At 35.4% G+C, this 16,838-nt stretch overlaps 1 protein-coding gene across 3 annotated transcripts in view; it reads left to right on the forward strand.

Annotated features, from left to right (window-relative positions):
• RMDN1 (regulator of microtubule dynamics 1) overlaps positions 1–16,424 on the forward strand; it is a 28,294-nt gene extending 11,870 nt beyond the window's left edge. For 2 of the 3 annotated variants that reach the window (XM_032249942.1, XM_032249960.1), the window contains exons 3-10: positions 1,148–1,235; positions 2,911–3,070; positions 5,938–6,027; positions 9,747–9,802; positions 11,060–11,147; positions 13,334–13,364; positions 15,756–15,889; positions 16,293–16,424. In XM_032249942.1, coding sequence (XP_032105833.1) covers positions 1,148–1,235; positions 2,911–3,070; positions 5,938–6,027; positions 9,747–9,802; positions 11,060–11,147; positions 13,334–13,364; positions 15,756–15,889; positions 16,293–16,343 — 698 coding nt within the window. In that variant the 3' untranslated portion in view covers positions 16,344–16,424. The remainder of the gene's footprint in view (positions 1–1,147; positions 1,236–2,910; positions 3,071–5,937; positions 6,028–9,746; positions 9,803–11,059; positions 11,148–13,333; positions 13,365–15,755; positions 15,890–16,292) is intronic. The other variant, XM_032249950.1, reaches the window with a different exon arrangement.
• The last annotated feature ends 414 nt before the right edge of the window (positions 16,425–16,838 follow it).

Below are 16,838 nucleotides of genomic sequence, written 5' to 3' on the forward strand. Positions count from 1 at the left end.
CGATCTCAGCTCACCGCAACCTCCGCCTCCTGGGTTCAGGCAATTCTCCTGCCTCAGCCTCCTGAGTAGCTGGGATTACAGGCATGCACCACCATGCCCAGCTGATTTTTTGTAGCTTTAGTAGAGACGGGGTTTCACTATGTTGACCAGGATGGTCTCGATCTCTTGACCTTGTGATCCACCCGCCTTGGCCTCCCAAAGTGCTGGGATTACAGGCTTGAGCCACCGCGCCCGGCTTATTATTATTATTATTTTGAGACAGTCTTGCTCTGTCCCCTAGGCTGGAGTGCATTGGTGCGATCTCGACTCACAGCAACCTCCGCCTCCTGGGTTCCAGCAATTCTCCTGCCTCAACCTCCCAAGCAGCTGGGATTACAAGCACCCACTACCACGCCCAGCTGATTTTCATATTTCTGGTAGAGATGGGGTTTCACCATGATGGCCAGGCTGGTCTTGAACTCCTGACCTCAGTTGATCCACCCACCTTGGCTTCCCAAAGGGCTGGGATTATAGGCGTGAGCCGCAATGCCCAGCCTCATTAGCTCCTTAAATTAGACAACATTTAAAGCCCCTTGAAGAAAGGTATGCTAATACATTCATAGTATTTTTTTGTGCTTGTGAAGGCTCATGTGTAAAATGCTTAATTATAAGTAGGTGCCTAACTTAAGGTTCCTTTTTATTTTTTAATTTGTTTCTGTGTATTTTTAAAAATTTCTTTTCTGAGCTGGGCATGGTGGTGCGTGCCTGTAATCCCAGCTACTCAGGAGGCTGAGGCAGGAGAATTGCCTGAACCCAGGAGGCGGAGGTTGCGGTGAGCCGAGATCGCGCCATTGCACTCCAGCCTGGGTAACAAGAGCGAAACTCCGTCTAAAAAAAAAAATAAAAAAGAAAAATAAAAATAAAATAAAAAATAAAAAATTTCTTTTCTGTTCCTTTTTGAAAGGTCATTTATTATGATAGCTTTATGCTTATTTCTACTTTGTTTTCATACAAGTTCTTCATTATTTCTGCTCTTTCATTATAGGTCATTTCTGTATCTGATTTCATTTGCTTATGTATAAAAGTTTTTATGTTTCTTCAAATTACTGTCATCTTGACTTGGGAAGACCTATTTTATTGTGTTTTTTTTCCTTTATAATCTTTGGAGATGAAGAAATACTTGAACAAGCAGACTACCTGTATGAAAGCGGAGAAACAGAAAAACTTTATCAGTTGCTAGCCCAGTACAAGGAAAGGTAAGCAATGTATGATAGGCCTTGGCTTGTGGTTTCCTCTAAATTTTTGTTATTTAACAATTAAAATGACCCTTGGTGCTTGAGGTTTTAAAAATAGTTTATTGTAGTTTTTACTTTAAAATATTTCTTAGAGTTTATAATATACTATTTGTTTCTTATATTAAATGTTGCATGTATCTCACTGATTTAGAAAAGATGGTTCTGCTTAGTCTGGCGGAATGCTGAAATTTCTATTTTTTATTTTTCCATTTTGCTTTAGATCATACAGGATAGTTATTGAATATATGTTTACTCTTTCTAGCTATATTGTATATTTCTCATTCCTTTTAAAGCAATTTTTTATTGGTATAGATTAAATGAATTCACTGAGATTTAGGATAATTGTATGCCACCATTGAATGGTAACTGTGTATCTCTTCGTATATTTCTCATTCCTTTTAAAGCAATTTTTTATTGGTATAGATTAAATGAATTCACTGAGATTTAGGGTAATTGTATGCCACCATTGAATGGTAACTATATCACTTCAGAAGCATAGTCTTTCAGAGAAACCAAAAATACCCGTTTTTCTATTGTTTGTATTAGATTGTATGTTTAGTGTAGAATATGAGCGCGCACTCATTTTTGGGAGGAGTGTGGAGTGAGAGAAAGACTCAACCCTATAAAGTAGGTCATATGGCCAAATAGCATTTCTAGATCACTAATCTATTTCATCTGCTAAACTAAAACTATTGAGTCATTTTCATCTGCCTTTTTTAGATTTTCGAAACAGTTCTCACCCCAGGACTCATCAGTTTCACTTTCTAGATATCTACAGGATCTTTTCTTATCCATTCTCCCCTCAGTAATTCAAGGTGGCTGGTTTGGCATTTTATTGTCATTTCAGTGATAACTTGAAAAATAAACTATGAGATAGCTACTCCATATTCATTGAATACTAACTATCTTAACCTTTAGCTTCAAATTTTCATTTTTTGTTAAAAGGCAAACATTTAATAAAAAGGTATTTAATTTTTATAATTATTTCTGTCAGTTGTGGTGGTTAATACTTTATTAACCATTTCTTATGTAATTATATGGAAATGGCAGTTCTTCAAAGCATCCAATGCTCGTACTTGAAATAACCCATGCATCATGGGTATTCAAACATAGGATTTTTTTGAGATTACATTATATTCAGCCATTCATTCATTAGCAAATACTTGTCATATACCTATTGGGTGTCAGAAACTGTATTTGGGACTAGGGATTCAGCAGTTTTGTATTTTTACAGCATGACCCTGTCTATAAAATTTATGTATTTTATGATACTGTATGAACTACTCAGTGAGCTATTTGAAACACAGTGCCAGTAAGGCCAAGCCTCAGGTTAGTATGTTGAGTTTTATAGGGCAAGTGTTTAAAGAATTCGAATACAAAGATATTTTTGAAGGAAGTCAGTAGTTTAGGTACTAGAAGTAAGTTAATACTTATGAATATTAGATATTTTTTATAGGAAATTTTAGCAAGTTTTATATGAAAGAAAATATTAATTTAGGATTATTAATAATGGCTTTTGATGCCATGTTGCTAGCTTCCTAAGCTGAAAGACCATAATGGATTTATTAGTAATGTAACCCTTAACAATTTTTAAATATGAGCTAAAATGGTGGTTTTATATTTTATTTCAAATTAGTGAAGATGCAGAGTTACTGTGGCGTTTGGCACGGGCATCACGTGATGTAGCTCAGCTTAGCAGAACTTCAGAAGAGGAGAAAAAGCTATTGGTGTATGAAGCCCTAGAGTATGCAAAAAGAGCACTAGAAAAAAATGAATCAAATTTTGCAGCTCATAAGGTGAGTTGCTTAACTAGGCTATTACCATTATTTTACATTATTTTATACTTTTCTATTATCCCTAATTTACATAGGAAGAACAATTTCTCTATCTTAAGGTTTTCTTTTTAATTCAGTCTTATATCTTAAGGATACTTTCTCTATTTTAAAGAAGTAGGAAATATATTTATTTTTATAAGTTTTTCAAAGAAAAGTCTGTTTTCTTAAACCTTTGGTTTAACTTCATTTGTATTTGATAAATTACTTTTGTGAATGCTTATTTTTAAACAGAAGTTTAGCAATTTCATGAATTACCTATATCTACATTCTTAGTAGTATAAGTGCTTCACAAATACTTTCTCATTTTCCTCATGTTATATTTCTGTTTTATTTAGAGGTAGGAATATAGCAGCTGGGCCACTGAGGCCTAGAATGACTTTACATGTAACTCTGCTGCTTTCAGGATTTCTTGTTGGTTCAGAACACTTTTCAGTAAATTGTATGAGGAGACCAGGAGGTGGTGGTCATCAGCCTTCTGGATTAGGACATTTCTTTTTTTTTTTCTTTTTTTTTTTTTTTTTTTTGTGCAGGCTGGAGTGCAGTGTTGCAATCTTAGCTCACTGTGGCCTCCATCTCTTGGGCTCAAGAGATCCTCTACCTCAGCCTCCTAAGTAGCTAGAACTACAGCATGTGGCACCACCCTCAGCTAATTTTTTGGATTTTTAGTAGAGATGAGGTCTTGCTATATTTCTGGTGCTCAGGCTGGTCTTGAACTCTGGAGCTCAAGCAGTCCTCCTGCCTTGGCCTCCCAAATTGTTGGGATTACCTGGCCAAGGATTAGCACTTTTTTTTTTTTTAATCATGTTTATCCATCTCCAGTAGAGCTCCAAGTCATATGACAACCAAATTCTATACCGGTATATTTCCAAATGCTCCTTTTAGGAGTTGGTACCCCCTCCCCAAAAAAATACTACTTATAAAGGATAAAACAGGTACACATTATTTTAAATGTTTACTGAGACTTGTTTTATGGCTCTGAAAATGGTTCATCTTTGTAATTGTGTATTCAGCTATTGTTAGGACTGTCTTATGCCATTCACGTCAAGTTGGTTGATAGTATTGTTTGAGTCTTCTAAATCCTTACTGATTTTCGTCTGCTTGTTCTATAAATTATTGAGAGAGGAGTAGTAAAATCCTCAATTATAATTGTAGATTTGTTTGTTTCTTTTTGCAGTTCTATTAGTTTTTACAGCATGTATTTTAAAGTGCTATTATTAAGAATGTAACATTTAGGATTATATTTTATTAGTTGACCTCTCAATCATTGTAAAATGATCTTCATTACCTCTACAAATAGTCTTGGTTTTTTGTTTGTTTGTTTGTTTTTTTGAGACAGTCTTTCTCTGACACCCAGGCTGGAGTGCAGTGGTGCAATCTTTGCTCACTGCAACCTCTGCCCTTGTGTTCAAGCTATTTCTCCTACTACAGCCTCTGGAGTAGCTGGGATTACAGGTGCACACCACCACGCCCAGCTAATTTTTGTATTTTTAGTAGAGATGGGGTTTCACCATGTTGGCCAGGCTGGTCTCGATCTTCTGACCTTGAGATTTGCTCGCCTTGGCCTCCCAAAGTGCTGGGATTACAGTGTGGCTAACCATTTAGTACATTTACAGTGTTGTATAACCAACACCTCTAATGGCAAAATATTGTCATCATCCCTAAGAGAATACCCTGTTTCTGTTAAGCAGTCACTTTCCACTCCCTCTTAGCTCAAACTCTGGCAAACATGAATCTCTTGTCTCTATGGCTTTATATATTCTAGGTATTTCATATGAGTGGAATCATAAGAAATTGTTGGACTTCATGGAACCCAAAGGCAGGGTGCAGTTGGGGCTTGGGAGAAAATTGGCTTGATTGCTTCAAGGCTTCATTATCTCTCCACTCTGCTGTTACCTGAGTATCTTTTTCATTGTAGACATTATTTTTCTCCTTAGCCTAAATCTTGGAACTTTCCACAGTACCTGGGTTTATGAAGCGTGGCTATTTTAGATTCATTTCTTGGGGAAGAAACTCGGGTCGTCTCAGTTTGGGTCAGCTGTCCAACAGTGGCTGTGGAGACAAGGTCAAAGTTGACACTGTGGCAGTTCTTACTCTAACAATGCAATGTGGGAGGAGATGGGACTCCGAGAAAAGAAAATGAGAACATAAAACGGCAATCAATTACATATTCTTCTAAGCTGATACTCAGACCGTAAACATGAACCATTATCTCACTGTGTTGGTAACTTTCTTAGAAAATTGACCACTTTCTACCGTGTTATAGTTCTCTATAAACACGTCCTGTCCCTGAGGGTTTTGTTTGTTTTTTATACTCACTCTGTCACTCAGGCTGGAATACAGTGGCATGATATCAGCTCAGTGCAATCTCCACCTCCTGGATTCAAGCGATTCTTCTGCCTCAGCCTCCTGAGTAGCTGGGATTACAGGCCCGTGCCACCATGCCCAGCTAATTTTTGTATTTTTAGTAGAGATGAGGTTTCACCATGTTGGCCAGGTTCTTGAACTCCTGACCTCAGGTGATCCACCTGCCTCAGCCTCCCAAAGCGCTAGGATTACAGGTGTGAGCCATTGGGCCCAACCTTATCCCTGAGTTTCTAGAAGGCCATGTCTACTTTTCTTTATATATTCCATTATTAAATGTAAATAATATATATTTATTATATATTCCATTACATTTATAAATTACATTTAATACAGTTTTTATGCTCAGTAACTTTTTGCTGGATAAGAATGACTATTGAATAAATATTATACAGTTTTACCTTGTATTGAATGGAATATCAAGAATATTATTGTTCTTACTTTTTTTTTTTTTTTTTAATTTTCAGTGGTATGCAATCTGCCTTAGTGATGTTGGAGATTATGAAGGCATCAAGGTTAAAATTGCAAATGCGTACATTATCAAGGAGCATTTTGAGGTACTGATGAATTATTAAAGTTCATGAATTTTAAAAGTCAAATTTTTCTGTATAGATTTTTATTTTTATTATCTATTGTTATATTTCAAACTACCTGTGATAACAGTGGAGTAGAGCCATGACAGTTTGTTCTTTTTTTTTTTCTGAGATGGAGATTTTGCTCTTGTCTCCCAGGCTAAGTGCAATGGCACAATCTCGGCTCCCTGCATCCTCCGCCTCCTAGGGTTAAGCAATTCTCCTGCCTCAGCCTCCTGAGTAGCTGGGATTATAGGCATCTGCCACCACTCCCGGCTAATTTTTGTATTTTTAGTAGAGACAGGGTTTTGCCCTTTAGGCCAAGCTGGTCTCAAACTCCTGACCTCAGGTGATTCACTCACCTTGGCCTCCCAAAGTGCCGGGATTATAGGCATGAGCCACTGTGCCTGGCCAACAGTTTGTTATTTATTACAATTCTGTGGATTAACTGAGTGCAGTAGTGCTTCTACATTGTTTGGTATAGCTGAGGTCATTTAGACAGCTTCATTCACCTGAGTCCGCAGCTGAGACTACAATGTTCAAGATGGCCTCTCACCTATGAGAGTTTGTCCTCACTTGTTTTTTATCACTCAGTGGTCTAGCTCAACCTTCATTATAGCATGGTAGTTAGCTTCCAAGAATGAGCATTCCATAGGCAAAGATCCAATGTGCAAACTTCTAGCAAGCCTCTGCTTGCATCATACTTGGTAATATCCTGTTAATTTAAACAAGTCACAAGGACAAGCTCAATTTCTGTGGGAGGGGACCAGTGACACAAGTTTCTAAGTATGGAAAGCGAAGCGTGGTCTAGTATAACAGTCTTTAACACAATTGACACACCGCTCCTTGTAGTAATAATTCTGTTTAAGATTGATAGCTGTGTATGTATCATATGTATGTTTTATTAAAAATATTTTCCTGTAAAGTTAATTATAGTAAGCTGTTAGGTGCTAAGAATTCCATAGGAGTCTGTTTATTTCTTAACATGTATGAAAGTCATTGTCTCAAAAAAAAAAAAAAAAAAAAAAAACTGCCACAAAAAACCCAGCATATTTTTCTTTAGAGATTACAGGAAGAAAAATAATGGGAACATGCATAGGGATACTGCAGAATGTGCTATTTAAATAGCTTTTCATAATTTTATGGTTTACTGTCAATTCCTAGTTAATATAACAACTAGTGAAAAAGAATGCCTGGGTGTCAAGAGACCTAGCTTTTCTTGTTGAAGCATGGATAGTAATAGATACATAATAACTGACATTTTATAATGTAACGATTTACCTGTTCTACAGTTTAAAATTCTTGAAATCAGATTACAAAATATAATCACTGGAACCTTACATTGTAATTGGCAGTGATTCTTTCTTTCTTAGTGGCACATAAACGAATGGTGTGTCATTTTTGATATTTTAGATTCAGGGAAATACAGTGATTTTCTCAGTGGCATAAAGATAAATCGTTTAATTTCTCTGTGCCTCAGGATGTAGAAATAATATGACATAACTTCCAAAGTGAATAATGAAAAACTGTAGAAAATATACAACTGTATACTTTTCATTTAAAAAAAAAAAAACAACAGTGAACACTATAGGTTGTAAAAAAAACAATGTTTTATATAAGCTTTCAAATGTACAGTTTAAATATATTTTAAATGGCAGTATTTAGTATTTACGTATTAAAAAGATTATACTACTTCTATTTTGAATTCCATTATATATCTAAAGTGGTAAGGAATTACTATCTTTGGATTATTTTTGAAAGACCAACTACAGGAAGGATTATAAAAGAGTTTGCTGGAAAGTACCCCCTTTCAACCCGTCCCATAAGAAAACTAAACCTCTGGCCCAGCTGCCCCACTTTGTTGAACATATTAGATCTACCCTGTTTTTTTTTTAAAAAAATACCCATCTCCAACTAAGACACTGTTTCCTGGAAATAAAGCCCTACTCTACAAAAAAGATGAAGATGGCTTATGGGAAAAGATCTCTTCTCCAGGAAACTAAAAAACAGGAATTACCAAAGAAAACACCTTCTTGGCCTGACAGAGACCATTGGTGGGGCTGGCAAGAATCTGAATTTGGAATCTACATCCATTGGGTCTTAGCTTCTCCTTCCTTCCTCTGTGTCTTTCAAATGACTTTCAAAATAAAACCTTATTTTGGCAAAGGCAAAAAAAAAAAAAAAAAGAAAATTAAACCCTAAGGCCCCAAGCCATCCATTGTGATTAATTAAATTCCTTCCTATGCATCTAAAATGATATGTTATCACTCTTAGGAAAATGGAAAAAATAGTTACTTATATAATTTTTTGTAGGGCTTAATTTTTACTGGAACTCCAACTGGGAAAGGTTGCTTAAAATTGCATATAAACACGTTAAAATACTTGTTTAATTTTTACCACAACCTTATGAGTTGAGTAAGTGTATGACTTTTCTGTAAAAGAGAGAAAACTTAGTTGTGGCAAAAATATAGATTTTACAACCCATTCAAGGTCACTGAGCTGTGACTTCAATCCTGGCAGTCTGGCTTCAGAGACCATGCTCTTATAACCATTGTAAACTTTTGAAAATGTATACCTCACACATCACTAAACTGAAAGCGAAAATGTGGGTTTATAGAAAAGCATAAACTAGAAATCTTAATTTTTTTAAAAAAGAGTCTTTGAATATGATCAACATTAATCTATAAGATTTCTTTAGTGGTTTTCAATGAAATAATGGATAAAAGGAGGAACAGTTTCTTTATTCTTAGTTTATGTTTTACACTAATTCACATAGTAAGTAGAAATTAGGAAGATTCTTTCAATATATTTTACATTGTACATAATTATTCTATTAATATTCTTTTTTTCTTTTTTGAGATGGATTTTTGCTCGTTACCCAGGCTGGAGTGCAATGGCGCGATCTTGGCTCACTGCAACCTCTTGCCTCCCGGGTTCAAGCGATTCTCCTGCCTCAGCCTTCTGAGTAGCTGGGATTACAGGCATGTGCCACCATGCCTGGCTAATTTTGTATTTTTAGTAGAGATGGGGTTTCTCCATGTTGGTCAGGCTGGTCTCCAACTCCCGACCTCAGGTGATCCGCCTGCCTCGGCCTCCCAAAATGCTGGGATTACAGGCATGAGCCACTGTGCACGGCCTTCTATTAGTATTCTATGAAGTGTTTGTTTTTTTTTCTTTTCCTTTGGTAAGCACAGATGAGGAAGTTGAACAAAATCTACGTAAAGAAGACTTTCTAAAAATGGAATGAAAAGATTTCCAAAAAAGAAGAGACTTTTTAAAATTAGTTTTTTTCTGAAAACTAAAATGCACGTTTAGTTCTTCTTTGGGAAAGAATGACTTTTATTCCGTATTCATCTACAGTTTGCCAAGAAAGTACTTTCTTATTCATTTTTCTTTCAATCGGGAAGATACATTAAGAACTACAGATTAATTTGCAAAATTCATGTATTTCATGTTTCTTCTCATCTTGACACTTACTTTAAATGTCTGAACCTTATGAAATAGTAACCTTAATACAAGTCATTAATAGTGTATTGAAATGAATTTAATCACACAATCAGGAGGAAGAAAGTTGGTATTAATTAGAAAAGTTGAAACACAGGATTGCAATTTTTTTAAAATCATGGCTTTTTCAGCAAACACTAAAGCACTTATTGGTGTTTAGAAAACAAATACAATTATTTGTTTTTCTCATTTCTTGTTAGAAAGCAATTGAACTGAACCCTAAAGATGCTACTTCAATTCACCTTATGGGTATTTGGTAAGAAAATTTCTTTAAATTAATATTTCAGTAGTTAGTGTGATATTATTTTGTAGAATATATAAATATCTTCTTTTGGATATATAAAAAGATATTAAATATTTTAACATATTAGCTGACAGAATTTAGAGTGTCAAATCCATTAACTAGCACTGTAAATGTACTGCTAGAATACACTAAATTTGACTGTGACCATGTTAAACATTGTTATTCAAGTCATTTAGAAACATGTACAGACTGAAAGGACTATTCTTACTTACCATGCTAAATAAAATTAGATAAGTGTAACTGTAGTAATAGTAGAATGCCCCAAGAGGGTCTTTGTATCTTCAAAGTGTGTGTCTTGATTAACCTGAGGAACCATATAATCTGATTTTCAGTGTCTCTCTATTTTTATGTGATTTTATGTTTACTGTAGATTATTATTTTGCTGGTATGAGGGTTTATCAAAGTGTTATGTACTTGATGGTTTAAGAGTCTATTTTGAGATAGGCCACTGTTTTGAGTATAGTCTGCAAAGCTAAATATTTACCACCATCTAAGAAAGGTACCAGTGTAAACTGTCCTGTATCAAACTCTTAAAAAAGAGAAATAAATACATTCTTTAGGTAAAGGACATATTAAACTTAACACTCACTCACTGAGAATCAGTGATAATTGAGGGGCAGCCACTAAGTCAGATGCTAGTAAGCAAACCTAAATGAAATAGCAATTTCTGCTTTAAGGACTTTAGACGCTAGTAAAAGATCTAACACTTTTTTTCCTCCTTATTTCTAAAAGTTGTAAAGATCTTTGGAGGTTAGTCATTTGCCTTGCCCCTTTAAAAATGGACTTAAGTTGGTTGCTGTTACTTATAAATTTGATGTTTAGTTTTGTTATTTTTCTTGGGTAAGGTTTTTTAACTTCTCAGAGTTTTTCTTACATAAAAAATAGGGTAAATGATCCTATATTATATATAATTGTTAAAAGGAGTAAGTGACAGAATAATCAGCCCAGTACCTGGCACACTGCACTCAGTGGTAAATGTATATTATATTACTGTTATTAGTATGGCTGCTTATTATTTATATTAATCACAAAATACACCCCCAGCTAATGGATAAGTATGTCAGTCTCTGGATTACCTAGTAGCTATCATGTAAAGTACAAGTTGTTTAAACATACAGTAGAAGATTCCTTTTATAATATTAAGATACTTACCTTTAAGAGAAAAGAAGGTACAATTTGAATCTATAAAATTGTTTTATTTCTCTGTAGGTGCTATACATTTGCTGAAATGCCTTGGTATCAAAGAAGAATTGCTAAAATGCTGTTTGCATCTCCTCCTAGTTCCACCTATGAGGAGGTAGTATGATGTCCTTTGTTAAGTCAGTACCAATTTCTTAACCACAGTGCCATTCTACAGTGTTCACACATGTGGAGCTCTGATTCAGTGAGGGACTTGAGCAGTTTCTAATGATCCAATTCAACTATGTTATCACAAGGCTAAAAACTTATTATCCATGACTGGTGAGTGGTTTTCTTTTTACCCCTTTTAGGTGAGTGGCTGGTAATTCTGGAATACTGTCATCTAAAATGGCTCATGGCTAAAATCTACCTTCATTTTCTGTTTGAAATCTAAACCATATTGAAGTCATAAAATAGAACAAGAAATACAGCAACTGTTACCCAGCATGTTTTAGGTATATTATGCATAGTAACAGTCAGTTAGAAAAAGCGCATGTTAAATTAGCTGGGCGTGGCAGCATGCACCTGTAGTCCCAGCTACTCAGGAGGCTGAGGCAGGAGAATTGCTTGAACCCGGGAGGTGGAAGCTGCAGTGAGCAGAGATCACGCCACTGCACTCCAGCCTGGCACCTGGCAATGGAGCAAGACTCTGTCTCAAAAAAAAAGAAAAAAAGTGCATGCTTGAGTTGATAAAAGAACACTCATTGTAACTTATATTTTAAAAAGCATATGAAAGGTTCATATTCTTTCATATTTTCAAGGCCTTTTGCTTTTCCTGTTAAAAATAAAATTTTAGAGTGATTTCTGGTTAAACTTTGGGTTTACTCATCACAAGCTTTTCAGAGTAAGAAAACAGGCAATCAAAAAGCTGTACTTGTATTAGTTACATTATAACAGGGAGGTTTTTTTTCTTTCTGGAGGCTATAGTGTAGAAATTGATGTAAAGAATACTAAGTTGTATTCTTTACACACAGTTGAGAAATACTATTATTAATATTATTATTTTTTTTGAGACAGAGTCTCACTCTGTCACCCAGACTGGAGTGCAGTGGCACGGTTGCCGCTCACTGCAACCTCCGCCTCCCAGGTTCAAGCGATTCTTTTGCCTCAGCCTCCTGAGTAGCTAGGATTACAGGCACGTGCCACCACGCCCAGCTAATTTTTGTATTTTTAGTAGAGACGAGGTTTCAACACCTTGGCCAGGCTGGTCTCGAACTCCTGACCTTGTGATCCACCCGCCTTGGCCTCCCAAAGTGCTGGGATTACAGGCATGAGCCACTGCGCCCAGCCGAAATATTATTAAAATAATGCATTTGCCAGGTACAGTAGCTCATGCCTGTAATCCCAGTACTTTGGGAGGCCAAGGCAGGTAGATCAGTTGAGCCCAGGGGTTTAAGACCAGCCTGGGCAACATTGCAAAACCTCTACCAAAAAATACAAAAATTAGCTGGGTGTGGTGACCTGCGCCTGTACTCCCAGCTACTTAGCTGGGCTGAAGGCTGCGGTAAGCAGTGATTGCACCACAGCATTCCATCCTAGACAACAGAGTGAGACCCTGTCTTTAAAAAAAAAATCATTCTAAGGACAAAAAATATAGTCAGCTTTACTGTGTCAAATTAGTTGTTTCCTAGAAATCACGTCATTAGAGCTTGCATTACAAAAACAGTAGCTTAAGTAGGACAAAAAGAATTAGAGAGTTTCAGACTCACAATAACATTATATGTAGGAATTTCAATAATAATGGACTCTTTAAAATTCACTAGTATAACATGAATAAATTCAGCTTTTGATTACATTTAGCTTTTACTAAAAGTCACTCGTTATAATTTAAGAGAACTGTCAAAATAACTGAGTTACATGTGATAATGTTCTTTCCTTTCTGCACTTGATGTTACTTTGGTACAAGTTCTTTTTTTTTAATTTACTTATTTTATGTATTTATTTTTAGATGGGGTTTCACCATGATGACCAGGCTGGTCTTGAACTCCTGACCTCAGGTGATCCACCCGCCTTGGCCTCCCAAAGTGCTGGGATTACAGGCGTGAGCCACCGCACCCGGCCATGGTACAAGTTCTAAGCAGCAACGAAACTGAAGTGGTCCATATAATGTTACCTTAATGATGATTTAAGTGTTACATTCAGTTTGGGTGTTAGCTCTCACTGTTGAAGAACTGACCATTATTTTAAGATGATTTACTTCCTGACTTAAATTTAATATAGGAATAGATCTTTGAGACAATGCTTTTTAAATATCATCTGTTTTAATCTTTTTCATTATGTTTGGGCTCTTTGTGTTTTTGACAGGCCTTAGTCTACTTTCACAGGGCAGAACAAGGTAAGGTATTTTTTGTTACACATATTAATATAGTTAAAATTGTACTAATGCTGAATATATACTATAATAACAATTTCTAAAGGAAAGATGTTTATTCTTTTATACTTTCTTTTTGGTGCCAGATATTATAAAACAATTTTTAAAGTCTTTATTCAGTAAACATATACTGAATGAGAAATAGGCTGCTACTGAACTGTAGTTTAGTTCTGGAATGTCCTTTATTTGAAGGCTGAATGTCCTAATTCAGTCTTCCTTTGTGAGAGGAGTCTCTGACATGGTAATTGTCTTATTCAAGACTGAGTCTCTGACATGGTGATTATCATATTCAAGACTGTACATATTGGCCAGATGTGGTGGCTCACACCTGTAATCCCAGCACTTTGGGAGGCTAAGGCAGGGGAATCACTTATGTCCAGGAGTTTGAGACCAGCCTGGACAACATAGCAAGACCTCATCTCTGCCAAAAAATAAAAATTAGCCAGGTGTGGTAGCACACACCTGTAGTCCCAGCTATTCAAAAGGCTGAGGCAGGAAGATCACTTGAGACTAGGAGTTCTAGGCTACAGTGAGCTTTGATTGTGCCACTGCACTATAGCCTGGGCCACAGAGTGATACCTGTCTGAAAAACAGAAAAGATTATGCATCTCATTAGAGGCATTTAGTAGGAATTCTGCTATTTAGCCAGGCTAGTTCTATTGCAGATATTGTGAAAAAGAGTTTCAGGTTATGCTTGTTTTGAAAAAATGACTAGTCCTATAAAACTGTCACCAGCCCATCCTAAATTTATCCTTTTTAATATTCATACACTAAGGCGGGGGGATAAGAGACATAAGTATATGTTACCAAATAGACCATAAAAACCATTTAAATGTATTCTGTAAAACGTAGAAGAAAATTAAGAAGATATCATGTTTATCAAATTTGAGATCCTACACATAATGGACTTGTTCAGATGCTTTTATGATACCAGTTTTTTTAAAAACATATCCTCTACAGAATTTTATCAGTGTTACATATCTCTGTAATTTATCAATTATGATTTATTCATTACCTTCTATTGATACCCTCTTATAATCATACTGTTTCACATATCATGAATATGAATCTAGGAATGACCTTTTTATTTTTAAAAGGGACTTAAAAGTTAATTACAAAGTAAAAATAAAGGACCTTAGAGACTTAAGGATTGGGGGTGTTGAGAAAAACATGGTCCTGCCCTCATGGAGCTAAAATAATCCTTGGTAACTTCAGTCATTCTTCAGTGAGCTGACCTTATTTCTTTCTGTTCCATATTTAGTTCAGAAACACCTCCTATGACCTTAGTATCTTTTATTTTTCAATGAGACTTAACACTCAATACTATGAAAATTTACATGTCTAAGACTGTAAATTCAGAGAAGATGGGGACTTTGTCTTTTCAGCTCACAATTGCACCCTCATTACTTGGCACAATGCTTGGCCAATTTGTTGAATGACTTGAGTAAACAGATGAATGATTGGATGAATGAATATATGAATATATTTAACCCCAGGACAACCTAAGTATATCAACATAGCATCACACAAATCTGCTCAAATAAAAGAAGTAAAACAATTTTAGGTAAGGAACAAATGGAGTTAATTATTAATTGTATACAGGAAAACGTATTCCTTGAATACAGAGGATTTCAGATTGTTAGGAGGAAACTGTGTGAAGCATTAAGTGGGTGAGATAGTTCCATGCTTTCATTCATGGTCTCCATTGTTTTTTTTTTGTTTGTTTGTTTTTTTGTTTTTTTTCAGCACTTCAAAGTTTGTATATCTAGTAAAGCATTCCTATATTACATTTAGTTGTGTTCTTGTTTCTCCTTTTCATTATAAAGTTGAAAACAGTGGAGGTTTTGTTTCATTCTCTATGCTTAAGTATAGCTGACATCCAGTAAATGTTGATCAAATGTGTATATATCGTCATCATGATTTCATTCCCTTATTTAGCAGATATATATTGAATGTATGTTATGTTTCACACACTGTTGTAGGCACTTGGGGTACAGTAGGGAACTAAAGAGATCAAAAAGAATATCACTATCCTCAAATAGCATACATTCTATCAGGAGCTTCAGCTTCTCATCTATAAAATGGAGATATCCACATATAAAATTGTGAAAATGAGAAATGTGTATAATACAGTAATACAGTGCCTGGCACATTTGTAGATATTCATTAAATGGTAATTATTATTTTATAAATATATTTGTTTGAGATATAAACAGTTGAACAAAAGAGAATTCCCATTAGTCTCATCACTTATTGACCACACAAATTTATTGAAATTTAGACCCCAGAATCAAACCTTTAAAAATAAAAGCAATACTCTTTCATCTGAGATAATTTTTTCTTTCCTATGTGCAGTGGACCCAAACTTCTACAGCAAAAACTTACTTCTCTTAGGAAAGACATACTTGAAACTACACAACAAAAAGCTTGCTGCTCTGTGGCTAACGAAAGCCAGGGACTATCCAGCACACACAGAAGAGGATAAACAGGTAAGACATCTCCCATAAAGTAAGGCAGAAAGGTTTTGAGGCACTATTAAATGGTGAATTAAGAACTTCTTTAAAAGTGTAATTTAATTTTGTAAATGCATAATATTGCTGAAAACAAGTGTGTTCATTTCAAGTGTAAGTTCGTTGGCATTTATATTTCTACATAGGAAATGTTTAGTTACTATAATCAAGCAGATGTTATGGGTTGCCTGCTATAATACAGAATTATTCCTATTTGACACACATGGCAGATTAAGATTTCTAAAACATGAAAGTGTGTACCAAACTGTAAGAGCTGAGTCTCATCTGGTCACTGTCAAGAAGTTTTATTGTTATGATGTCCTATCCGGTTTTTGGAAACTCTTAGAAACTCAAATTTATAACATGTATTTTTCCATTTTAGATACAGACAGAAGCTGCTCAGTTGCTTACAAGTGTCAGTGACAAGAATTGAGAACTTTTCAGAGAAGATGTATGAAATAGCTAATAAACACTGCCTTTTCGTTGAATTATAAAGTTCACATATGAAGCATAACTGTTCTGTGGCTTTTGAAATGTTGTGACCATTTAACAGTGTAAATATAAAAAATTCTAGGTTTCTTCACAAATAATAGGGTAAGAGAAATAATTGCTGTAAGAGTGGTAGAAATAAATCTCCATGGCTCAGGCAGAGACACTATTTTGCATCTTGGATACCAGCAATGTAAAATAGTATGAGATTTCTAAGGATTGATCACATTGGGATGGGAGACCAAGCAAAGAAAGCTTTGTAGAGGAGGGGAAATGGATCTATAGGGGATATACAGGGGGATGGATTTTCAAGTTGGACTGATTCTAAGTTGAGATCTTGCAGAGAAGTTGTGGTGAAAAAGTTAGGATGTTGTGGGTTCTTGGCATAAAGTAGTAAAATGATTAAAAATATATGTAATTGGAGCTAACCTGTATAAAG

This window comes from Sapajus apella, unplaced genomic scaffold (assembly GCF_009761245.1).
Source record: "Sapajus apella isolate SASKATOON/1434 unplaced genomic scaffold, GSC_monkey_1.0 scaffold3, whole genome shotgun sequence".
Lineage (NCBI taxonomy): Eukaryota > Metazoa > Chordata > Mammalia > Primates > Cebidae > Sapajus > Sapajus apella.